The following is a 25,618-nucleotide window of genomic DNA, read 5'->3' on the forward strand; positions in this document are numbered from 1 at the left end:
TAATCAATATTGCCAACTTCTCTGTTGCCCAGTCCCCCTTAAAAAAACAATCACACAATTTTGTTCATGACAAATACTTGTAATTATTTGGGCCTTCTTGTAAATTTGGCAAACTTTATACATGAGGTTCTGTCTTTGTGTAAAAATAGAGTGTCTGTTTGTCCCACTCATGTATGCAACTATACGCATATGAAGTGAGATACAATGACAGATGACAACTGGACACTTGGCTTTCTAATGCCATGTGCAAACTGACAGACTCCACTTGCGATCAGATGGCTCAGGACGGATTTTCATAGCACGCCTCTACAAAAGTTAAAACAAAACCTGAGAATTACAACTGTGGCAACTGTATATACCCCTCAAATCTATTTCCATTTAAACGACACAACCGAAAGCCTTCCTGTGGACTCACGTTTTGGTTGTAGATGGTGACTCCTTGGTTGCAGGTGTGTTTGTGTGTGCAGACATGCTGGTGGATGCACCAGTTACACCCCCAGCGGCTGCTAACACACCCTTGGCATCTGGCGGAGCACACAGCAGGAGAACGGGCAGAAAGACAAAACAAATCACCATGAATGAGACAATAAAAAGAAAAGAAAAAAAAAGCCCCTTCTACAACTCCTACAACAAATCTACAGTATCAGATAATTTAACACTGTATTATCTATTCTTTGCCGTTCCTTTCCCTTGCACCTTCTGGTATCCTGCTCTGAAACATCTGGTACTCATACTTGCTAAACGTTCACATAAGTTATGTTGACTCGAGCTAAAATTTTCCTGAAACAACATATAACAGTCATGAAAATGTCAGAACAGCCATGCCCGCTTTAGCTGCATACAAGATCTGAACAGTCTCATCGAGGCATCCAATGGACAAACAGTCCAAGCTGAATAAGCCTTGATGTTGATGTGTGTGTTTACTTACGGCCTGCGTCCAGAGAGCTGCTGAACCAAGCTGCAGTTGTAAAAGGTGAACTCGGTCTCAGCCACCGTCACGTTTACGAAACGCAGTGACAGGGTCACCATCACAAACTCTGCATTAGAATAAAAAAAAAAAACAGTTGCTATGGTAGGTCAATCTGAACAACTTCTGAGTCATTCTTGTAAGTGTTATAGCATTTATTCCAAATTCTTCAAGCACTATTTTCCCATTTTTCACACTGTATAAACTTGTGGGCCAGTTGGGTGCAATTGCTGATGGAAAGCACAAAGCACTCACCATCTCCGTGGCCAATGGGAGGCAGACTGCTGGCATCAGGAGTGGAGCATATCACACCGGTGTCGGTGAATGAAGCAGGAGTTTCTGTGTCCTGGAAGAGGCAAGAGTAGGCCTCTCCTTTTCCTAGACCGGGGAGACCCTCCACTGACACTGTAATCTGAGTGAGCGGGAAAAAAAAAGTTAAAAGCTTGACTGTGGGTCCAGCTCTGATATATCTCAGAAAGTGTTCAGGAACACTACAGGAACACGGCAGATTATCACTGTGCATTACTCCCATCTGTTCCCCACTCTTTCCCCTGAATTACATCAGTTTCCTCCCCACGGCTGATGTTATAGAGGCTGAGGTGCTGGATGCTGAGGCACTGCTGAGTCTGGTTAAAGCTCCACAGCCACTGACCAGGCACAGACCCTCGCTGGCACTCCCAGCGCTGGCCACACCTGAAAGACCACAGAGGAGTAAGTAGAGTGACAGAAAGAGAGGAGGTGGACATAGAAGAAAGACAGAATTGACAGTAGCCCCACCATCACTTAATTCCTTTTTCCTGTTTTTACACTGACTCACCGTCCCTCCAGGACACACCAGCCACAGTAGGGGTCTTTGGCAGACAAACAGGACTGACAGTCCAGGTGGTCTCCACATTCTGCCACTGGACGCTTCTCTACCTGAAAATGACAAAGAACTGACAATCAGTACTCGAAGACAGATTTTTTGGGGTGAATTAGGTAAATATGAGTTTTTTAGTTGAACCTTTCTGAATAATAATGTAAAACGGCAACCTTCATTATGGCATGAGGCCTTAGAAATGATTTTTAGCCTACCTGTTGTTCTTATTGCTTGCAAAAACATAACAAATGGCACGACGACAGCCTTTTAATCATCCATTTATGACATTTGCTTTGATAATGGTCACTGACGTAGGTCACCAGGGTGGCTACAGGCACATTATTTAATGTTAACATGGCTTATTTCTACTTTTCATTTTTACTTTCCACCAAGTGGCGTTTGAGTTTTAAGGTTAACCATGTGTCAGTCTAGCAGCCATTCTTTTTGATCAAGGTTGATTAGCTAACATTAACATGAGCAAATATCCCAATTTTCCATGCTTATGTATATAAGCTAGCTAGCTAGAGTTTAGTGAGCTAGAGATTTAGCAAGTGAGTCAGGGCCATAACATGACCTGCGCATGTTCCATCTTTTAGCTCTTGCCTCTTTGAGTGTGTGAGCTTAACTGTAGCTTAATGCTCTTGTAGCATTCTAGTCATGCTAGTTAACGGTGAGACCAGCTAACCTTAACATTAGTGAACATTTGCCATGATAACTTACCTAGTCTAGGTAGATTAAGTTAACAAGTTAGCTAGTCAGAGCTTCACACTATTGTTTTTTTGTCTCTAGCGACAGAGATAAGGTCCATCATATTACCTGTTTATGTTGCTTAACTTTAGCTTCATCCTCCTCTTCCACTGACATCATGCAAGTTATCAAGTTATCATTAGCTAAGTTAGCTTAGGAGGTAAACTTTCCTATTTGAAATTAGCATTAACGTTACTAGCAAGCTCACACCCAATCAGCTAGCTAGATATGTTGACACTATGTTGAGCTTTAATGTTATCTCGACAGTGAAGTGTTTCACTGTCTTTAACCAGAGGATTCATCTCATAAATTTACGAAGTTGTTTGTTTTATCCCCTCTTAGTAATGAGTGCTACAGTACACAGTAGGCCTACCTTGTTCTCTGCAGACATTTTGTCATGAAATAGCAGGTAAATACAGCTGTTACTAATCAAATGAATTAAGGCTGCTCTTAATTAGAACAGAACCTTCATTAAATTCATTAGTATGACTGGTTTTCCTACTACTTCATGTCAACTGTTGCTTCTTTATACGGGCTCAGTCAGCATTATTTGGTCAGAAAAGCAGTGATGCATTGCCTTTACCCACAAAGTAAAAAAGAAAAAAAACGAAAATCTGTGATCAAGGAAATTATACTTTAATCTACTTATGATACTCTACCAGTAGGTTTATGACAATTCCAGTGCTTGTTTGTGATATGGTTCTCAATATGATACATACAACTTGAGTGAACAGCTCCTAATGTGGATTAAGATGTTCAGCGGTCCAGAAGTGAGACAAGCCTTTCAATAAATAGACTAGCGGCTTCCCATATCCATTCATCAGCACCTACGGCTACTCACACAGACACTCTGTAGGGAGTGTGCCAACACAATGGAGGCCATTTTCACTGATCAATACCATTGTTGTGTCTGACCTCACACCTCCTGCCGACTGTTGTACCCATCACAGTAGGTTAGGTGACCTTTGACCCCGGCAGCCAGCTGGCCTCTCTGTTTTCTCTTATGCTCTTTGCCTCTTATTCTTTTATCCTCTTTATCTGCGCGCGAGACACAGCTTGAGGAAGTATCAAAGCCTGAAAAACTCTGACAAACGATAAATTGTCCGGCCATGAATGACAAGCCATGTTCGGTCTCGTGTATGGAGACATCTGGGTGAGAGTTTGAATGGACAGACTCACCAAGAAGGCTACGGCTGTTTACACATCTGTCGAGTAGTTCTGCGAAAGCGTGGCTGCAACACAATCTGCTGAACTACATTCTGTGTGTTTTTAACAGATACATTTACCACCTGCAACTGTCGCATGGCCGTATTGTATCTTTATACTTACAGTGTTTTTGGTCATGATGTAGATGTGTGCTCCACTCTGGTCCAGTAAAAGGTCACTGTTAATGGGTGAGTTGGGCTGGATTGTCATGTTTGCATATACCTCCACCTGGCTGTCCTTGCCCAGATATACCTGAAGAAGTACAGCAGAAAACAGGGACTTCAGATAGTGGTATATGAGTTAAATATATGACAAATACTCATCGCGATTGGATTAATATAAAACAGACATGTTTAGAGAAAAGTGGTACAATCCTCTCTCTGTAAGACTAAAGTGAAGAGCAGCCAAAAAAGAAAAACGATGCGCAAGAAATATCTCCTTTAACTGACAACTCAAACGCAAATCGAATCACGTTTGTGCAGGATCGCAAGCAGAAGTGGCCATAAATGTGATTACGGCACAGTCAAATCTAATATGAAGCGCAGGAAGACACCTCTGGCTTAAGTGATTCCCAGGCCTTCAAACTCTCATGTTACCTCATGTTAATGACATTAGCAGAGGTTTTCGTGCCTCTTTCCACAAGACTCTCACTTCGTCACTGTGGACAGTTGTCCCATTAAGAGGATGCACTCAGCATTTAATGGCATGAGAAGTAACTCTGTAATGTGTCGTGACTTGGAAATAAATGTATGCAGTCCGTTTGTTTTGCATGTCAAAACGAGAATGCAATGCTGTACTGAACAGCTAATAGATGTGCTGCGTGTGTGGGGGAGAGTCAGCGGGGTCGACGAATGGTCCGATGTTCGCTGACAACTTATAAATGCAGTGATTTACATTTTTTCCAAAAGACCCACCTCAACCTCAAAAGTAAAGTTGAACATTGTTGGTTAATCCGCTTATTTGCTTTCTTTCTTGCGGAGACTAAGATGAGAAAAAATCGATAGGCCCAACCGCAGTTATGTCCGTACCCTAGATATAATGCTGAAGCCAGGATTTAGTGAGGTCAGCCTAGCCAAAACACTGAGAGCAGGGGGAAACAGCTCGCCTAGGCATGATGCTGGTAGGAGACCGGCGTTCAGTCTTTGTGCAAAGCTTAGCTAACAATCTGCTGGCTTTAGCTTCATAATTGGCGTACAGACATGTGATCATTTATATTTAATTCATATTTAAGTGAATGATATGAGTGAGGTATCAATGTTATTATGTATCTGCAAGAAAAGACATACGCATTTTATGCAACATGAACTATTTCAAACTCCAACAGGAGACTTCCGAGGATCAGCTTCAACCACACTGGAATCAAGATGGTGACAGTAATTGTGGCCTTTAACACACACACACACACACATAAGCACACACACACACAGTCCTGTATCTGCATGCCGTGGAATTTGTCCTGCTGTGATACGATAATCCTGTTACAATAGCTTACTTTAGATGGCTACATGCAGCGCTGCTTTGATCTGCTACCTAAAAGCACTATGTCTGACTCCATGTCTCACTCGCTCTCTTTCTCACACACACACACACACACACACACACACACACACACACACACACACACACACACACACACACACACACACTAGACGATAGCCAACTTATTGAATACCTCACAGCAGAGTTATGTCTGCAATCCTCTAATGTGAATCCTTACGTGTACTGTAACTGTAGGTTGAATAGCTGTTTTTGGACAGTACTGTAAAAAGTAGTACTTGGACAACAATTTCATTTGGGAAATACATTCCCCTAGTCCTCCAAAAAAAATGTAAAAAATGCATCACTTCTTTCAAACATTAGCTCAGAAATTCTTCCATGTCTCCAACAATCACATACCACAGTCCACAGAACAAAAAGCAAACGCATTAGGCATGGGATCGCGGTGGTATGCCTGACTGTGTATGTTGGAAAACTATTAATGTCGGAATGACTGGAATCTCCCAGGCTGTAGCTGCATAGTGATGTAGAGGGATATGAGAACTGGCATCAAAAATCCCTGAACTTGGCTGTGAATGTTTCATGTAGTGTAAGGTGTGTTTGCTTTCCTGGTAAGTGATTCATAGATTACCCTAGAAGGAACAGGCGCAAACTGCCACAAGGGCAGGTCCATTAGGATCACAGTATTAAGTTAAGCCTTACTTGTGTGATTGTCTTCAATGGAAAATTAGGAAACTGCCTTAAAAGGAAATTGCCCAATGGCCTGTGATGTGCTGGCAAAGTGTATAGGGCGTCTCCTTGCCCTCCACCTAGTGCATGCTGTGGCAGGCTGAAGGGCCCAGAGAAACTGGCACAAAACAATGAAGTATGACGTCACATAGGATGAGCTACCTTGTGCAGAGTCCCTTTGGAGTCTCCGAGGAAGGCAATGCTGTGTCCCTCTCTGACGCTGACTGCCACGGCAGTGAGTCGGGCAGCTGAGGTGTGCCACACTGCTTTAGCTTCCAGCGGTGCCCGGCTGGCCATTGGGCTGGGGGTGTGGTCAGAGCCACAGGGATACGCCTTGAGGGTATTCTATGATACATGAACACAACAGATAGGTTGGTCAGGTGGTTTGTCCTAACATGAAACACAACGTTTTATTGCTGTCATGTCGAGGTATTTATTGATTCTTTGTATTTATCTCAAGCAGGGGTGCCCAGACATTTGCCAAACCCCAAACTTAGTGGTGGACAATGGGCCAAAAGCAAGCACCCATTGTATTGTACTGAGTGGTCAAGATGCCAAACTGGACTATACGGAATCCCTTAGAGGCAAATGAGAAATCTGTTTTTTTTTTTGTTATTTCCTGTGTTTATCACTTAATATTGAGAAATATTTTGCCAGGATCATTTTAAAGTACCTTTATTTTTTTTTTTACTTGCCTCTCTAGGCTTCCATATTACTTGGACTCCAAGTTCCCCTAATATCTGTTCACTTTAGACACTTTGTGACAGATGTCAGTCAATTACTGCCTAACTTGAAGCCAAGTAATCTGGATGAAAAAGATTATTTTAGTTTTATTGATCTTAGTATGAAATATCTAAGCTTTAGACTTACAAATTTGTATTCACATCTTTTCAATTAGTCTTCCATTCTGTCCTACAATTGCCTCAGAGCATCTGAATCCTCTTAATTCATTGTAAGAGGATTGCAGCATAGATTAAAGTAGACTAATGCAGACAAAGTCAATTCGCTCTTTTGGTTGGGCAAAACAACCGCACCAAATCCAGCTTTTTCAGTAAGTCTCTGAGCTCTGGCTCCACATAATTGGCCCTGAAGGAGGAAGTAGAATGGGCCATCTTTCTTAAGTCCACATAGAGTTTAAAAAAAAAAAAAAATAGGATTATCATTGTTGTAAGGAGAACTGTGATCTACTGCATCTTTCTCATCACTCAGTCCCCACTCTATTTTTTTCAGCATCTCCTTTTCTACCCGTCACCCTCTATGCTAGACTTTCTTTTTCCATGTATCTACATGCCCCCCGCCCATTTTCTCTCTCTCTCTCTCTCTTTCCTCTTCTATCAGTGGGCTTCAAAAGACAACCCATCCTTCCTTGTCAGAGCCCATTAAGCAGCAGCACAGCTGATTCTGAGTTAGTTTGGTTTATTGATCCCTAACGATCCCATTAAATGGTTCTGAGCGCTGGCAAGACCTGAGCGGCTGCAGGGCAGCAGAGGGGGTCACTCGAGGGCTGCAGCTGGGCAAAGCGACTCCTGGGGCATCTGGGAGCTTTGGGCTTTTCAACAAAGGCTGCCTCATTACGAGGCTTGGCTGCCTTCAGTTCTTCCAGGTACTCATCTTAATCTCAGCAATCCAGTCTTACCTTGTTACTGTGCTCTACTTTCTGTATTGTCTTTTAGAGACCAATGAAAGCATGTGAGTCAATACTCTTAAGGTACATAAAGACAGAAGGAAATAATTTGCCATGATGTATGGCCCTGTGTGTATAATATGGCCGGTATCCATGCTGCAACAAGCACACGAACCAGAAAAGACTATAGCGTGCAATTCTGTTAAGGGGACCAAAAGAAACAATCATTTGAGAGATAAAACCATTGTTTTAAAAGCCCATAGCTCCTAAATATTTTCTGCTCAAAGACAAAAACATTTCTTCAATCTTACCATGGGCAAGTTGGCACAGCTGGATTTAACTTCATACTCTATGTAGGCCACCTCTCCTCTTCCCTCCACCTGACCGTCCTGGGTGTAGCAAAGGTCACGGGTGGAGTTGATGTGTCTGTCGAGCTCATCCAGTGGGTAAACACACAGAGCCGAGGCATCCAAGGGATTACTGTTTGTGGAGCTGATGCGGGTGGAGAAGACTCCCAGCAGATCCTCACCTTCCCTGCCCGCACCCTGTCCCACCTGTTGCAACAAAGGAGTGGGAAAAACTCAGGAAAGTTAAAGTCAGAAGCAGTTCAACTTTTGATCAAAACAAGAAGAAAGAAGATGTTCAGCTACATTTTGAATTTTTGCTACCTTCAAGGCAAAGATTATAAATGTTGTTAACATTTAGAGAAACATACATTGATAAGCCCCCAAAATAAAAACACTGGCAGGTGGAAGTGAATAACATTGATCATCTTGTTACAATCAAATGTCCTGCTGGGAAACCTTGGGTCGTTGACGCGTACCATCCACCCAAACACTGTTGCAGACCAAGTACCCTCCCTCATGGCAATGAAGAGCCCCGATGGCAGCAGTCTCCTCAACAGGACAACATGCCCTGTCACACCAAAACTAATCAGGAATGGATTGAGATCCTTATGGTCCTGGGGGTTGCAAGGCGGGATCTCGTTGGGTTGGACTTGTTCCAGCATGTCCCAAGGAGACTTGATCGGATTTAGATCTGGAACATTTGGAGACAAGGTTGATGCTCTTTATCACGTTTCTTGGGCCACTCCTGAGCAGTTTTTTTGGGGTGGCAGAGCATGTTCTGAGTTGTTCTGCTGGGGGACTCTGCCACCAGGGAGTGCTTGGATGAGTGGTGCAGGACAAGTGGCTTTCAAAAGAATGCCAGGACCCAAAGTTTCCCAGCAGCACAATAATGAAATGATCAATTGACAGTTATTCACTTCACCTCTTAGTGCTTTTAATGTTGTGGCTGATTGGTGTATATACACACACAAATAGGAAATACCTGGGCAGCCTGAAGCAGGTTGTAAGTCCTGTGGTGAGAAGAATGGGATCGGCAAACAAGAGGAACTTCCACATAGGAATAGTAGGAGGTATCATCTAGGCACACTCTGGCAGCATACGTCCGGTACTCCCTTGAAGCCGACTTGATGTCACGGCGGTAAAACAAGAAATACACGTACGAGCGCCGTGTGAAGGTCATCACAAAATGATGGTCGTATTCCGATAGACGCCCAGCCACAGCCAGCTTAGCTGTCTCCTCATAGGAAAAAATGGGTTCTGATGAAAGGTGGCGGGTGGAGATGGGCGGGTGGCTGGCAGTATAGCCTCTACCCACATACATCACAGTCCTTTCCCCACCACGAAGCCCAACCACCAGCCCCACAGTTGACACTGATGGATCATTGGCTGCAACATACTGCGTATCCACGGGCCTCTCAGTGGAGAAGAGAACCTTCTTGATTGATGTCAGACTGCGTTTCTGGCAGGTGCCCTGGTGGATGCTGCCGCAGGTGATCAACTCCAATGCCTTTGGGTCCACCAGCAGTAATTTATTGTGATTATTGGTTCTCCTGGAATGGGGACAGTTAAGCTCAGTTACTGGGGGAAGGCAGTCTTTGCTGTCGCTCACGGGACCCGTCGTCTCCTCTTGCTCCAGCCGAAGTCCATCTGATCCATCTAGCTGGAAGAGGTGGTCCCTCGCCCCCACATAAACCGTCCCCACAGAGGGTTCAGGGTGGAGCACCAGGTGCTGGAATTCAGTGTCATTGCGGGAAAAGCGAGGGTAGGAGCGACCAAAGGCAGTGGCAAATATAATGAGGAGTAAGAGCAGGGTGGAGTTCAGAGCCTTCCCATGTAGCATGGCAGATATTCTGAGGGAAGAAATAGGAGGGTTAGAGGCCCACACTGGCATGAGACTGGCTAAAAGCGGCTTCTATGTAGTTGAGTAGAGCGTACGTTTAACAGCTTTAGAGAGCTTAGGTAAAGGCTCAGTTAAATGTTAAGATGTAGTGAGAACCTGTTGAAATGTAAGCTGAGAATCTCTTTTTGTTGCAAGCTTTTACTATTCAAGGCAGACACACCTAACTATGAAAAATATAAAAGTATAACTATTTTAATTATAGTCAACAAAGCAACAATAAATTGACCCTACTAACGTGTAATGACTCTGTAGCCAAAGCCTGATATAACTTGTTCCTCTTGGCTGAACTGTTGCACGTGCTGGTACATTCCTTTATTACCATGCACACTAGTGCTACAGCGAGCAGTTATTTTCATTATTGATTACTCTGCAGATCATTTTCACGATGAATCAAAATCGATGAGAAATGATCATCTCAATTTCCAAGAAGCCAAAGGCCAAGAACATCTTTAAAATACGTATATTTGTCCAACAAACAATTCAAATCCTTACATTTGAGAAAATGGGGCCAGGAAATGTTTGACATTCTAGCTAAAAAATGTCATGATTAATTTATTACCATAATAGTTGGCAATTAATTTTCTTTTCATCTGCTAATCGATAAATGGACTAATCAATGCAGTTTTAACCCAAGCAATGTATTTATTTTCTGTCAATGCTACATACATAGCAGAAGTGATGTACTTTCTTGTCCATTCCTAATAAGTGCACTATTTCTTTTTTTTCTTACCTTTTATTTTTTAGTAACATCCGTTAAAAATGACACCGCCCGGCTGTTTTAGGAAGTCATTTGTTTCTAATCCATGTGGAGATTTTAGACTGATTATACGTTTTTGAGTCAGCATAAGGAGCAAACAACAATAAAGACTGCCAGCTTTATCCTTAAAACACATACACACATCTTACCATCTATGTTCTTTGTTAAGATGAAGACTTCCTCCGCCTTATCACCTGGTATCACATCCCATTCCTTTCCTCTCTGTCTGTGAAAACAACACAGAGCATTCATTATCCATGTACCAAGCAGAGAAACAAAGACAGGGATGGATACATGACACGCAGACACATAGTCAGACACAATGTTCAGTCTCATCTTGATCGTCAAATTGTCACATCAAGCATATGATTTATCACACAGTGTTTATATCTTTGCCACACAGTATATCTTACAAACAACAAAACAACAACCGTCATTTGCCATTTCCACAGCCATCACTCAACACCTCCGAGGAGAGTGGTTTGTGGACACTGAGAGCCTTCGCATTAGAGATAAAAACCCCTTTAATTATTAAACAGGTTGCTCAGACCTTTCACTGACCTCGCTGAGAAAGGTCATGTAGAAATAAATAAATAAACTCCTGTACATCATAGCACATCTGACCAGCTTTAAACTGAAGATGTGTCAGAATTAGATACACAGATGTTTATTCAAATTCAAAGTGGGCTCTGGGAAATATTACTTATGCTTCAACGCTCATAATGGCAGAGAGAGAAAATATGCAGGGAAAGCCACGTCTCTATAAAATGCTGCATTGTGCACCATTTCTTTGCGGTGTGAATAGATTTCTAAGACATTAGACATGCAGTGCCATCTCACCTCACTGTCCACCCCCTGGGGCTGCAATCAGGACAAAGACAAGGGGGGGGGGGGGTGGACTGGGGTGCTGTGTGTGTGTGTGTGTGTGTGTGTGTGCGTGTGCGCATGTGTGTTTGTACAGGAGCAGGTGCATGTGTCTTCGTATGTGTCTGGTAAGAGGGAGAGTCTCTTTACTTATTCATGAGCAGAATAAGAAGTATAATAAGTAATAACCCCCACGCCCACTGTCAGAGGATTTCGGTCGGATGTGTGTGTGTGTGTGTGTGTGTGTGTGTGTGTATATATGTCATGATGAGTGGCCATTACAGTCTGTTAAACAGGGCTTAAAATCCACACCGTCCTCTGAGACAGGAGGAATTGTCTTTATGAAATATATATATAAAACAAACTCATTCAGTGTGCCTCATGTTTTATTGAGTCAAATCTGCTAAAGCTCTCAGATACAATTTCTCTCGAGCCGTGTTAGCGGTGTGGATCTTTACTGTCGGTAACGTCCTCAGATCTGTTGATTGGGTCTGTCCACCGCTCTGGTCCACAATAAATCTCACTCACTATTCTCTGGATTGCCATGAACAGACATTCATGTTCACATTAGGATGAATTGTTATACGTTGGTCCTTTTGTGATTCATTAAATTTTCATTTAGAGGCATCATCAACTTTAAATTTTAATTTTCTGAATACAACCAAATACCTGGAAAATAATGACATCAGTGTCAGCAGTAGCCTATTTTGTATGTTAACGTGCTCACAATCACAATGTCTGTATTGTCATTGTGAGCCTGTTAGCATGTAGCTCAAAGCACTGCTGTACAGGTCACAGAGCAGCTAGTACGCTTATAGACTATTAAGTCTTATCTGTCATAGACAAAGTCGACAAAAGTGACATTCGCCAGGCTATAGGAGCCCACATAATACAATTGCAGGATAATGAGGCTAAAAAGTAGAATAATGCACAAGCATAGAAGAGTCAGAAAGTCAGAAAACTGACAAAATAATGTCAAATATATAACAACAATATCCAATGTTGGCTAGCATTAGCCACCAGCAGCTACTGGTCAAACCAGTCCAAGTGACGTTTAGACAGAATCAGGCGTAGTCTAATTATCCGCAGAGGTGTTATTCCATTACCCAACTGTGTAAAGTAACGATGTGAGAATGTGGCAGAATTAGTGAGATTCTGAGTGCTGATGTAATGAGTGCTAAAACTAAGAAATGATTTACCATTTTGCAGCTCCAGTCCCTCATCCTGAATCCAGTGGTTTTTTATGGGTTTCTAGGTCTTAGGTTAACACAAGCTTAAGAGATTTTTTTGTTCTACGACATAAAATATGTCAGTTAATACCACATGTGTGAATTCAAAGGCATTTACCAACAAGTGGTGAAATGATACTACGGAAGCTGTCACCAACATTAGACTCATCTACACACTGCGTTTTTTCAGGCCCGCTTTAGTTGCAAATTAAGCTAACTCTAACTACAACTTGTAGGATTGATCAATTTATATTTAAGTGTGTATATTATAGTACAACAAGACGTAGTGATGGTGACGTTGAAGTCATGTGGTGGCAATGTAGTCAGTTTATAGCATAACATTAGCTCTTTACTTCTGGTGATGTCATTTACGCTTCAAAAATCCTAAAATGATGTTCATCAGTGAAGATTATCGTGATGCACAAAACATGCAAGTATCATAAACTTGAATTTACCACAGAGCTTATTTTCTGCAATAATCCAAAATCCAGTTTAAAAATCAAAGAGGCTTTTTGACCAGGGAACCAGGGTGATGCAGACTTCTGGGTTAGCCTCCAAGAATACGTCATTCCCGCCACTTTCTATTTAACTTGCCAGTTCCAAAGTGATTGCACGTCTTTATTTTCAGGATGGAACCAGTTTGTTTTGAACTGGTGCACGAGGCCAAACTGACAGTCTACGTGTGAGACATCACGTCACACTCCATTGTGTTTTTGTGCATTCATGTCTTCTGGTCTGGTCATCAGCTTACGTGATTGGCCACCGCGACGTGATGGTGGGTTGCATTTCTCCCAAGTTGATTCTGTTTCAAGTTTTTTGTCACAGCCAGCTGCTTTTTTTTCCCCTTCTTCGGCACCCTCAGCGGTCTGCACCGCTGCACCCTAAACACACTTCCCGCACTCAAATGAATGGGAGGTGTGCTGTTTTTTGCAGCAACGCCTGACTCTCTGACTGAATGAGGCCTGCTGTAATGGGAAAGCCCCCGAGGGTATTACAATGAGGAAGACCATGTTTTATTTCTTTTGCATTCAACATTTCCGTTTTAAGAGACTTGTTTTCTTTTCTTTTTTTTTTTAAATTGAGCACATTTTTGTAAATTAAAATAATTTCTTTCCTGACACACACTGGGACCACTGGGGCACTGACTACAACAGTAAAGCACACTGTCCTTCATTGAGGATTTTTTTCTACACACTACAAACAAATACTGCATCAAGTACTGTGCTATTTACTTTTTAAACTTGATGTTCCGCCTCTGTAACAGAGAGCCTGGGAACAATTTCAGACAAATTCTCACTGCTCCTCTGAGCAGGCGTCCTCACCTGCTCTTTGACCGGCCATCATGACGCAGTCAACATATTTATAGCCTATGGCGACCCCATCGCCATGGGAACTTCCTCTTACCAACCAGCAATGATGGCTTCCTACGAGCTACCGTGAGATCAGACTGGATGACTGTGGTGTGGGACTGAGTGGAGATGGAGGGGAAGAACACAGGCGGAGGAAATACAGCTGTGGTGGGTGTAAAAGACAAGAGGGGAAGTCTATTTTTAGATATTTATTCTGACATCTGAGACCTATTAAGGCTATGAAACATTTTCTCTGAATTCATCAACTGAATGACCACTCTTCAACATCATTTAAGTAGCATGAATCAACAAGCTTTTAAAGCTCATAAAAGCACAAATCCATTCCATTCGGATGCGAGAGCTAGATCTTTATACACTGCAGCTGGCCTCTGCGGCGACCCGTTGACATTCACAGTGAGAGAAGAGGAGATGTTTCACTTTCAAAGTGTTCGCTAGTGATACAAATACCACGACCACCACCCTTCACAGGAGCAGGGGGGGGCGGTTTCTCTCATGCTCCTCACTAACAATCTCCAGAGTTCATCAGTTGTGTCTGGTATGCAGCATGTTTGGCCGTGGGGCACGGTCCACCAACCTATAAATAACCCCTGGTAGACCTTTAGAGTGTCAACTCAATTGGGGAGGAGGAAGGAAGGCGGGGTCCCAAAGCTTCTACGGAGAGAATATTCACATGCGAGTGAAGACGTATAGGAACAGATATGAGATCCTGCTTGAGTGAAAAAGCCTCTGGAACAGGAGTTTAATTGAATCTCTATCTAAAACCATAATATTGGTATTCTTTCAGCTGCTGACAGGAGGATGACACACCCATCCCAATCAACAGCAGTAGTAAAGTGGTTTGTGTGCGTCGTTCGTGCCAACAAGTGTATTTATAGACGTCTATAAACCTCCCAGAATGTGGTCTCATCAGTGAACTTTTGCCCTTACCATTCCTATCTGACTCGCTTTCTCTCTCTGTCCATGTTTATTAATCACTGAGTGAGTCTGCTGTGCAAGTTCATTTTTAAAGCTCCTAATGAGCCGTGACAGCCCACTGAACGCCTAAGACCCCATAAAATATGTGGGGTCAGCGGCGCAGGGACAGTGGGGGACACTGGGCCCGGAGCCACGGAGCGCTGCCTTGCATTGTTATGTTCTGCTGGGTCGCCTGGCGTCTCGCCCCGGGCCCCAGGCTTTGCAACAGTAGCATCTGCGGATCCCATCCAGAGAGTACAGTAGAGAGAGAGCATGAGAGTGTCTGTTTGAGTTCAGCGAGACTTTCATTAACCAGACGCAGGCCACCATGTAAGAGATACAGAACAGACGTCACCAATTAAATAGTTTCAATTGATTTAAAAAGTAGGGAGTCGACAGAGCTACGTTGAATCGCTGTGTTCGAAAAGCCTGAAAATGTCCTTCTTGCCCGTACAGGAAGTGGAAGAAAGACTGATGTTTTTCTGTAACACACTAGCAAAAATGTCTCCCCGTCAAGCCCTCTGCTCGCCACAATCATCACCAGCGTTCCGAACAATGTGCAGCGGTGACACACTCCCACGCTACATGTTCCGCTTCATTTGTCAACTCGCCATTTACTCCACCGGTTAGTGCGTGCTGCCTGGTGTGGTGTCTCTTCCATCGCTGTGATGAAGTTAGATTACGTCTTTTGGTCCATGGCTACTCCCAGCTAAACCCTCATTTGTGCTGCATTATGAAGGGGGAAATTACACTGCGCCTGTCGTCAATTTAAGTTGATTTGAGGTTTACAGATTTCGGTGTGTACATTTTTACCAATGAGATTCTTAGAACCTGCTTCAGAAAGGTTTCTTATTTTCAGTTTCTTTTTTTGAATCAAACCCAAGCACACCGTTGGAAATTATCTTGTGAATTTGTTCAAATAAAAATACAAGAAAATTGTTATAAATAAGGACTCTGCTCTAAAAATCTTGTTCTCCAGATGATGAAAAATATGTTTGCTTGGTGTGGAACCCAAAATCATCATGATGTAAATCAGACCACAATCGGAATAACTTTCAAACTAACTGCAGTTTAGGGGTTAGGGTTAGCATGCGTCCATAACTTAAACTAAAATAAACTGATCACACTCCACAGTTTCACCATCCTAAATGTTTGGCTAAGTTCTAAGGGTTGACTCTGATACTGCCGTCTCTCAAGCTTGGAACACGTACAACATGCTCGTGTTTCTCACGAAAGAGGTGGGTAGAAAAAAACAGATCACGCTCAGCTGAGGTTATAAAACCTGGAGACATGCTTGGACACCTTACTGCCGATAACATCTTTTGCCGCATCAGTTGTCCTAAAAGGTAACCAAAACTCTAGGGAAAAAAAAAAAACAGGCTGAACACAACCGTCACTGTCAGTGAAACAGCAAACACACAAAAAGCATGCATAACAAAATCAACTTTTCCACTCTAGATGAGACCAAGACAACAATCTGGAGGGGTAATCACCCTTCATGTCAGCTCCAATCCCAATTTACATCCAGCATGTACGTCCACAGTGGAGTCTTTGGTTGTGTGTCTCTCTCTAGATGGTTAGATCAGACAGAGCGCTAATATTATGAGAGGCAGATGTACACATGCTTGGCCCCCCTCCACTTCCGTCGCCTTCGTTAGGGTCAATGGCCATCTCCCTCCCCTCAGTTCACATGCAGACACAGAGGTTCTCTCTCTCTCGGTCCCTCCGGTGTGCTGAAGGGGCTCTCTGTCTGTCTGCTGCTGGAGGGAATAGTGTCCCTTTCACTGCTCTCCCACCAAGTGGCTGCGCTGAACGGACACAGGATAAAAGCCACTTCCCTTGGAAAGAGAGTCCACACACACATCTACAGAGGAGCAGAGACACAACACACTTTTTCATGTGCACACACACCCACCCATCCACACACCCACACACCCACACACGCACACACACACTCGCTCAGCCCGTTTCATGACAGGATCTTTTCACCCTGGAGACAGTAACGCTCTCCCTGGGAAAAGCAGGTGTTAAGCCTAGCTGCTTGGTACAGCGTGACACGCGCCGCCAGACGTCCACTGTAAGACCAAAGGACTTTTATCTGCTATGATCCATCACCGATTAACGTATTCATAATCTCTATTCTATTCACGATAACCACTCAAGTGCCCATTTTTACAAAATCCATTATCAGTGAAGGCCAAAATGACCATTTGATGAAAGTACGGCAAAATCATTAATATGCCGATGTAAAAACGAGGATAAATGGACTTTAAACCTACTGTTACAAGTCACGGCCTGCTATGAAGAAGGGAATTAAGACAGGATGGAAGATATCATCCTAAATTAGTGAATCTAATATATAAATGAAGAATTAAGTTGTGCAATATTCAGGGAAAATTATCAAAACCTGATTCATTATAATGAAATATAAAAGAGTCATTCTGTCCATTTTTATTGTTTAAAAATTCCCTCAAAAATCTGGTTCATTTCATTGTGGAATTTTCCCAATGACATCTTCTTGCCTTTCAGCCAATCACATGTCCTCTTCTCCTTTCAGCAAACTCGACCAGTGTTTCCAAGTTTAGTTTAGGGATGTACCAATATTTCAGCCAAAAGTCAGTATCAGCTAGCGTACACTCTTTTTACTGCCTCTTTTTTTGGTATCAGTACCAGTCTGGGATTTTACAATGTGTGCATCCCTAGTGTAGTTAGTTAACTTCTATTAGCTAGAACAATAATGCCAAACCAGCTGCTATTACAAAAAAAACACAAGGCGGACACAGTAACTTAGCCCACAGTTAATTCAGCTTAACAAGGTGACCTCTGCCAGCTTGTGCTAACTAGCAATGAGTTAACAGCAGCAGTTAGCTGATCAGATAACCGCATGTATTGGGCTGAAAGTTGTTTTTTTTTTTTTTTTTAAAAACCTTCACTTATTCATGAGGCATCCACTGAGAGCAATGCTCTCCTTTTAAGGAACGCCCTGATCACATTCACTCAGTTACAGCTCCACTGGAGCTCAGGCTAAGGCCCCTTGCACAAGGGAACCTTAGTGTCGCTACATTTGACTAAATCTGGGAATTGAACCTGCAACCATCCAGTAAAAAGCTCAGTTCTCTAAACTTTAGGCCTCCACTGCGCCAGTTGAGGGGATTGTGACAATGCTGTCATGAAAAGTTATAAAATACATTATGTCATGATGTCGTTAAGAACGAAAAATGCCATTGTGAAATTAAAAAACAATTTGAAATAGGCCTTTGTGAAACAAGTATGAACTTTCAAATCAAATACTTCTTTTATATATTTGACTCCACTCCTTCATATAATTACTTTCTGTATTTTATAATGTCACATTTTTTTATAGGAACACTTTTGGAGCCTCAAATATCTTCACACCCTGCACATTTTGAAAATCCTTAATATATAGATTAATAATATATATTTTGCAATGCAACAATGAAAATTCAGAGGTTTTACTTTATATGGATGTCCATCTAACAGGAAGGCAGACTGAGTCTATGATTCTCGGAGTGTTTCTCCCAGTGCATGACAATGTCTCTGACCTTTTGACCTCGACTAGGTGGGAGAAAGGAGAGACGGGTGCTGTCACCGAAATATGACAGAGTGGAACTGATGGTGCTGTAATTCTTAAGTTCAACATTCAACAGGCGCAGGGATCAAAGAGCGGTCCGGAGGAAGCAGGAGGTGGACGGACTTAATCAGACGGAGAGAGACAGCGAGAGAGAATGAAAATGATTGACAATAGCAGCTGAAGCCCAATTTAACTTTTTTCACCAGTGACAGGAAAACGACTGTGGGACCCAAGTGACCCAGGAGTGCAGTAAAATATGACCACTAAATAAGCATGTCCGTTATAAATCTAAAAGTGCATGTTTGAATATAGTTTGATGGGAAAGCGTGGTCCTCGCAGCCTTTACGTAGCTCAGGTCATGGTTGTGTGCTTTCATTATCTTGTGGATATGTGTGTTTCTTTTGTGTGTGTGTGTGTGTGTGTGTGTGTGTGTAAGACGGAGCGTGTTAAGTGACTGCTGGTCAGATCCTTAGAAAGGGCCTCAGCTGACAGGGCTGGACCACAACAGCGCGGACGGCAGCCAACAAATCCTGCCACAATTACAGAGCTCAGCTCTCGGGCCTCCCGTGGGAGAGTCGGCCGCACTAAATGACAACGTGAGAAAGGGGAGGAATAGATGATAAAGCAAAAACTTTCACTTGCACTTGTACAAAACAACTGAATAAGCAGGAGCCTGTGTCTGCTTACTGACAAGCTTGTCCACTGATTGAAGTTATTTAGATAGAAATGTGGGTAATGTGTTAAATCCTCCTATAAAGATTTCAACTCAGCTTGAAAACCCCAATTATTTTCCTTTTAACATGAAATAACAATCCAATAAAGACAAAAACATCCTACCATTGCACATTACAACTCAGCTAATCTCCTGTATGGGTGTGGTTGATCATATTTGACTGACAGTGAACAAACAAACCCCCAACTGTCAACAGATTCATATTCAAATGTTGCTCAATCCTGATTGGTGCACAGAAATAGGTGACATCACCCCTTAAAGTCAGACACACTTTAAAAACATGCCCCCTGGAGGAGCACAGGGCTTTGAAGACAATTAAAATTCCCCAGTGCAGGTCCTTCAAACACTTTTCCCATAAGCTTACATTGTGAAAGGAGAGGCTGCAAATGGCAGCAACTCGACCGGCCTTAAAGCAGTCATGTTATATAACCAAAACTGTTTTAACTTGTCAATCTAGGACTTCATTAATCCTATTTAGAAACTGATTTCTGAGTTTGCAGGGACTAAAGCCTCTTCGTAAGCCGTCCATGCGCGGTCCAAGGCTCTCTCTGAAAGCCGTAACATAGTTCGGCCCGTTCCACTCCGCAAAAGCTCAGCTCCGTTGTTGTAAATGTTGCTGTTTAAACATAAATTAAAATTGTTTATTACTGAGTTGTAGAGGTGCTGGTGGACAGTATGGATACCTTCAGGTGGAGCTAGGCCAGCTGTTATGCCCGGTTTACAAGCTTGATGCTAAGCTAGCTGATCTACTTGTCTAACTCTGGGGAGAAAAGTCAATATGTTTACTTCTCAAAATGTTAAACTGTTCCTTTAAACCCAAGCAAGCTCACAATAAAAATACTAAAGCAACACATGACCAAAGTCATGTACAGTAGTCTTGCCTTAACCATCACATATTCCAAGACCGGTCCCAAGCAGAGAAGTAACCAAATTTTGATTTCACTCATAAGTTGGAAACATTACCCATGAGTCAGTGTAACAGTTCTGACACTGACTGAGATTTAGAGCCCTTAAATACACTGAATCTATCCCAATTCCAGAGCAATTTCCGTCGCAAAGTGGAAAAAAAAACAGACGAGTACAACAAAAAGGCAAAGTTCATTTGCATCCCATCTAAAAAAGACAAAGAAAGCTCAAATAGCCTGTCTGTGACTATTTGCGGTTTGAATTGGACCGGCCATATGCTGGGACGAGGCATCACGTCATCGAGGACGCGCTGGTATGGTCATTGTGTGGCAGAATGCTAAGGAGGTGGCAGTGGGACGTGCATGTGTATTCATTTGTTTGTGGATGGTCTGCATACATTACCACCTACGGCTTGTACAGCCACATGTCCACTCCAAGTCACACACACGCACACGCGCACACACATACACACACACACACGGCCGCCTCTTCTTTCACAGCACTCAATAGCCTGAGAAAGCCCTTTGTCGTCCTTCGTTGTCGTGACGACGTGCCTGGGTCGAGTGAATAGAGAGTGGAGGTCTAGCTCTCCCAGTCTGTGGGCATTTTAATCAGCTTGTCACACTGTCTGTGGTCGAACAACACTTCTGCTCTGCTCTGTCCCTTTATAAGGCCAGAGACGCTTCTTAGCATTTTCTATTTTTTTCTTTTTTTTTTTTTTTTGAATAAGCACATCTTCACCAAAATTATTCCAGCATCATGTTATGATCCAGGGTGCTCTGGGAAACATCAAGCGTGATTTTCTGCTCAGTGATTGAATTACACAGCAGAAAATGGAGGCAAAAAAAAAAAAAAAGCGCCATATCCAGCCACAAGACCAATGATAGTGAACCAGAACATTATTGCTAATATGCTTGGGCTGAGAGTAGAGAATGTGGTCTGCTTTCAGCCCATCCTCCAGTTTAATAAGTTCCATGGTTATGAAACACACAGTACATATTCTCAAAAGCCCAGAATAAGCCTAAAGAACCCCCTCCGTCTATTCCCCGAGGATCTTATTGCTGGATGTTTGAGTTTGAAACAAGGATCAGAGAACATGATTTGTTTTATTCATGAATGAGTTTGCAGCTCATGACCCCCGGCGAACCTTTGACTCGTAACATGCTAAGTGGAGCCGGTCCTGCATCCCCCCCTTCTGTCTCACCCTTCTCAACAAATCCTCTCGCCCGTCTCTCCCTCTGTGGCCACCGTGCCTGGTATCTCCGGCGCCTATCTGGATGCCACACATATTCTAAATGTTTAGTCAGGGATTCTTTGCGGCTGTTGTCCCTGCAGGACTGGTGGTGAGAAACGCTGCGGCATTATATCATTACATCGTTACTTAACTAGGGATATACACTCTTGAGGTTGGACCTGTCTAGAGCACGGCAATATATCAATATTATATTGCTATCATGATATTTGGATGTTGTTATATGGCGATATCGCATACGTGTTGTCTTTTCCTGGTTTTAAAAGGCTGTTTTACAGTAAAATGATGTCGTTTTCTGAGCTTACCAGACTGTTCTGCTTGTTCTAAAACTTGTCTTTACCAACTTAGTCCTGACATCAACAATACTGATGACTTTTTATCCCCCAAAATAACATTGTGTTAAATGATAACAGTATGATCACATATGGATAGATATGTAGAAACACACCTAAGCTTCAAGCCTTTGGGTAGGTGGACCAATTTCCCAAAGCTGTGGTGGACTGACATTTTAGAGCCAGCACTGCAAGGAGACTAGTTTGGCAACTCAAGCCCCCATAGCACTGATGAAGTATTCTTAGTGATTTCAAATGGCTCTGCGGAACTTCTGCGTTGTGCTGGAGGCCTGTCTTTAGCTTTCTAAACTAATGCTAGCTACAATCTCATCGAACATCCGACCGGAGTCCTTCACAAAGAAATCTACAATCCAGCAGCATTTAACGACTTCAATAAATCGTCCACAGGCTTGTATAGGCAGCCGAGGGAGACAGGGATTCACATTACAAATCACATATTGCCAAAAAGATAAAAGGGAAGGAAGGAGATGGTCCAGCTAGCATTAGCTGTTCCTCTTTGATGGGTTCAAGTATGATGACAGGCTGTCAAAACTCAGCAGCAGGTATTCCTGTAACCTCAGCACTCTGTAGGTAACACCTTGACTCACAGTGGGACAAGGAGTAACCTGCTTGTTAAGGAGTGGTGATAGAGCGATGGTTAACAAAGTGAATGAATACTCATTGAATGACAATTTCGGTTTCATCATGAGCAAAAGTTTTGAAATATACAAGCTGCAGCCTGTAGATGAATGACTTCAAGCTTCTCTAGCTGGAATACACTCCAGGAGAAATTGAGTTACACATTTATGTCCTTAATAGCTTTGTGTATTTTGAAGCAGTGCCAATAGGTGCTTGCTTGTATGACCCACTGGATGTAAACTGTGGGTAGAAGTATGCCAATGGCCGCCTATTCCAGTCAACATCGTCTTCTGTTTATCTGTGTATTATCTTTAAAATCCCTGTCATTAGAGGGAACAACACTAACAACCTTCTGGTTGGCAACCTACACGCTGGAAATGACTATTTACCCTACCTAATGGTACGAATACAAACAAGCTAGGTGTCACCTTACCTTTTGTGAGCTTCAAGCCATTTTAATGCCAGGGTTGGCCTCTCTTTGTGTACTGTTCCACCAAAACAAAATCAACCCCAGCACTATTTTGCCAGAATAATAGTTGCAACCAGACCTTTCTCCAGCACTGACACAGCGCTGTGGCTGAGTGAGAGTAGGTGCTTGCAGTCAGCAGAGTCGGGAGCGGTGACCTGAACTTGCTACCCTATCGGCAGTCCGATGAAAGAGCTGTTGTAGGGTCAGTTTTACCAACACACTGTCTGCTCTGTCCGTCTGCTGAAAAATCAAATATAAGCATGGGCGTCTGCAACCTTTAAGGTGTTCCTGTATATTGGTCAGCCCTGAAATAAATCCCCATTTCTCTTAGAGTGAAAATAAAACATGATGATGACTCCTTCAAAATCAGATTTGTGCTGTTGCTTTAGTGTCTCTCCTTGGCGGCAAAATCTTTTGAAAGCACCTTCTGTTTTTGTCAGCGTTTGTTTGTGCTTGGTTGTTGGGGGCTACCTGACTCTTTGACCAGAAAAACAATACAACAACACTCGGCCTGAGTACGTCATCGGCATGGCCGGTCACCATCAATGTGTATGCATGCTAAGGCTGCCTACTTTCATCCTAGAAGTGTTTCATCTGCACCCAGGGCACCCATGCAGACATAATCCCTCTGAATCCCTAAAAAGGGACCAGTGACAGGCGTTCCTAATTCACATTTCATTCCAGATCGCACCCTACAGTCCTACAGGGATTTATGCTTATTGGGTAGCTACCGGAGGGTACTTCCTGATCCCAGTGTGGTGCTTACTCAAGGTAGAAAACGGCTGGTTAAACAGCTTTAAGACTATAACGCTTTCAGGAACATTAACAAAAAACAGCTGGAAACAATTACGGAAGCAGAAAGAAATCTATATATCTGATTGATCTGTGCCGATCCAGGAACGTGTCATATGTCATGTTTGCTTGGAGTGGAGTGAGCCCCTCATTTAAAGAAGACTGATGCCAAGTAACAAAGTGACAGTTTTCATTGAATTCTAATGATAAAAAAAAAAAAAATTAAAAATGCAATGATCAGTAATATTTAAGTAATTAAGAAAGTTAGGATTATTTTTGTGTCACAACAAATTAATAAAAAAGAAAGTAGCAAACACCCTATAAACAATAATCAACGTTAAGCTTTACATGATAGGGTCGTGCCAATAGACGATGCCATGATCGGTCATCGACGAATGAGACTTGTACCATTGTAATATTGTGTTTTAAAAGGCCCCCAACCCCCAATGTTGAGCGTTAGTTGGACGCCAGATGATTGGTTATATAAGTGGCAGCAGTGTTTTTTTTCTGTGGGCTGCTGTTTGCATATTTATCTCAGTTGTGCTATTGGTATTTGTTGCCTTGCTTTTCTTAGCTCAGCTTCTTCCGTATAGCTAGCCAGCCAACTTTGTTTCAGGCTTCAGAAGCTAAACTCAGCAAAGTTTCATGTGGTGTGGAGACAAAGCCGCTTTCAGACCCAGCATGGGGATGTATGTCAGTGGTGACAGGAGACAGTTTTCTTGGTTAGGTAAGATGAGTGGGTCAAAGGGACGTGGGGGAAAAGGGTTGACTACAGTGGGGAGCAACTCCTGCCTCACAGCAACTCCAAAAGGACTACTTCAGAATTCAGAAACACACAGGCATTCCACCAAACAATGTCAAAGTCGATCACGATGTTTCACTGTGGACATCGTCATCTGCCAATTCATTTCCCAACCCTTTGCTCTAAATCACAATGCCAATACGTTCAAGTTAGCAGGTATAATGTTTAATGGCCAACAAGTATACACGCAATTCAGAAATGAATTATAATAATAAAGCGTATGCAATTTTGATCATCTGCATACCAGATTGTTTGAGGGTTTTGTCCAGCCATTCACACTCTGGGATAACAAAGTAAGTAAAGTACAGTAGTATAGAAAAATTCTGATTTTGTAACAAAGGAAACACATCAATTCAAATGACACGGTCACTTGATACTCATTTTTGCTCTCATGCCTACTAGAACTATGACGGCTTAATATGAAGCTTGTGGCAGCATTTAGTTGCGCTGCTGAGGAAAATACCCCATCGCTGAGTGAGCTGTGTAACAGCACATGTAGTGCAGAACCTAAATGAACACTACGAAATTCTCCCATCACAATGTTTTGACCTATTCCCATTTCCTTTTTTCTTTTATATTCAAAATGACTTCACCTCATTTAGCTCCCGAACTGGTGGTTTCTGAGTGTAGGCAGGTGGGCGTGATATCCTGGCCTTCTGTCAACAAGACGCTTGACGGACAGCTTCATTAGAAAGAAAATGGACGCCCCCGGGAGACACGCCTTTGTCCCCCCCCCCTCGACACCACCCCTGAGCTTCCTGGGATTGCGAGAGCGGACAATCTGAGCAGGTCTTTTAGAGTGGGAGGTCTTCAATTGTCAAATGCTTAATAGACTGTGCTCTCTCCATCTTGCTCAAGAACACGCACGTGAGAGTCGACATGCGCAGTGAACGCGCGCACACACACACACACACACACACACACACACACACACACAAGCACGTCTGCAGACGCTCTCCCAGTATCTGAATCTCTGGCAGAAAATCAAAGATGATTGATGAGTGGAGTCTGGCTGTGCTGAAGGTCTGAGGTGTGTGATTGTGATCTGGGG

At 42.9% G+C, this 25,618-nt stretch overlaps 1 protein-coding gene across 4 annotated transcripts in view; it reads right to left on the reverse strand.

Annotated features, from left to right (window-relative positions):
- Positions 1-25,618, reverse strand: part of LOC115585114 (plexin-B1-like) — a 73,806-nt gene that overhangs the window by 26,817 nt on the left and 21,371 nt on the right. For 2 of the 4 annotated variants that reach the window (XM_030423237.1, XM_030423233.1), the window contains exons 2-11: positions 10,783-10,859; positions 8,959-9,826; positions 7,941-8,183; positions 6,168-6,350; positions 3,903-4,031; positions 1,785-1,885; positions 1,528-1,660; positions 1,223-1,379; positions 929-1,037; positions 416-524 (exon numbers count right to left, since the gene is read on the reverse strand). In XM_030423237.1, the coding sequence (XP_030279097.1) occupies positions 416-524; positions 929-1,037; positions 1,223-1,379; positions 1,528-1,660; positions 1,785-1,885; positions 3,903-4,031; positions 6,168-6,350; positions 7,941-8,183; positions 8,959-9,816 (2,022 nt within the window). In that variant the 5' untranslated portion in view covers positions 9,817-9,826; positions 10,783-10,859. Of the gene's footprint in view, positions 1-415; positions 525-928; positions 1,038-1,222; positions 1,380-1,527; positions 1,661-1,784; positions 1,886-3,902; positions 4,032-6,167; positions 6,351-7,940; positions 8,184-8,958; positions 9,827-10,782; positions 10,860-22,937; positions 23,402-25,160; positions 25,186-25,618 lie in introns of those variants that run through there. The other 2 variants (XM_030423235.1, XM_030423234.1) reach the window with 2 other exon arrangements.

Source organism: Sparus aurata, chromosome 7, assembly GCF_900880675.1.
Source record: "Sparus aurata chromosome 7, fSpaAur1.1, whole genome shotgun sequence".
Taxonomy (NCBI): Eukaryota; Metazoa; Chordata; class Actinopteri; order Spariformes; family Sparidae; genus Sparus; species Sparus aurata.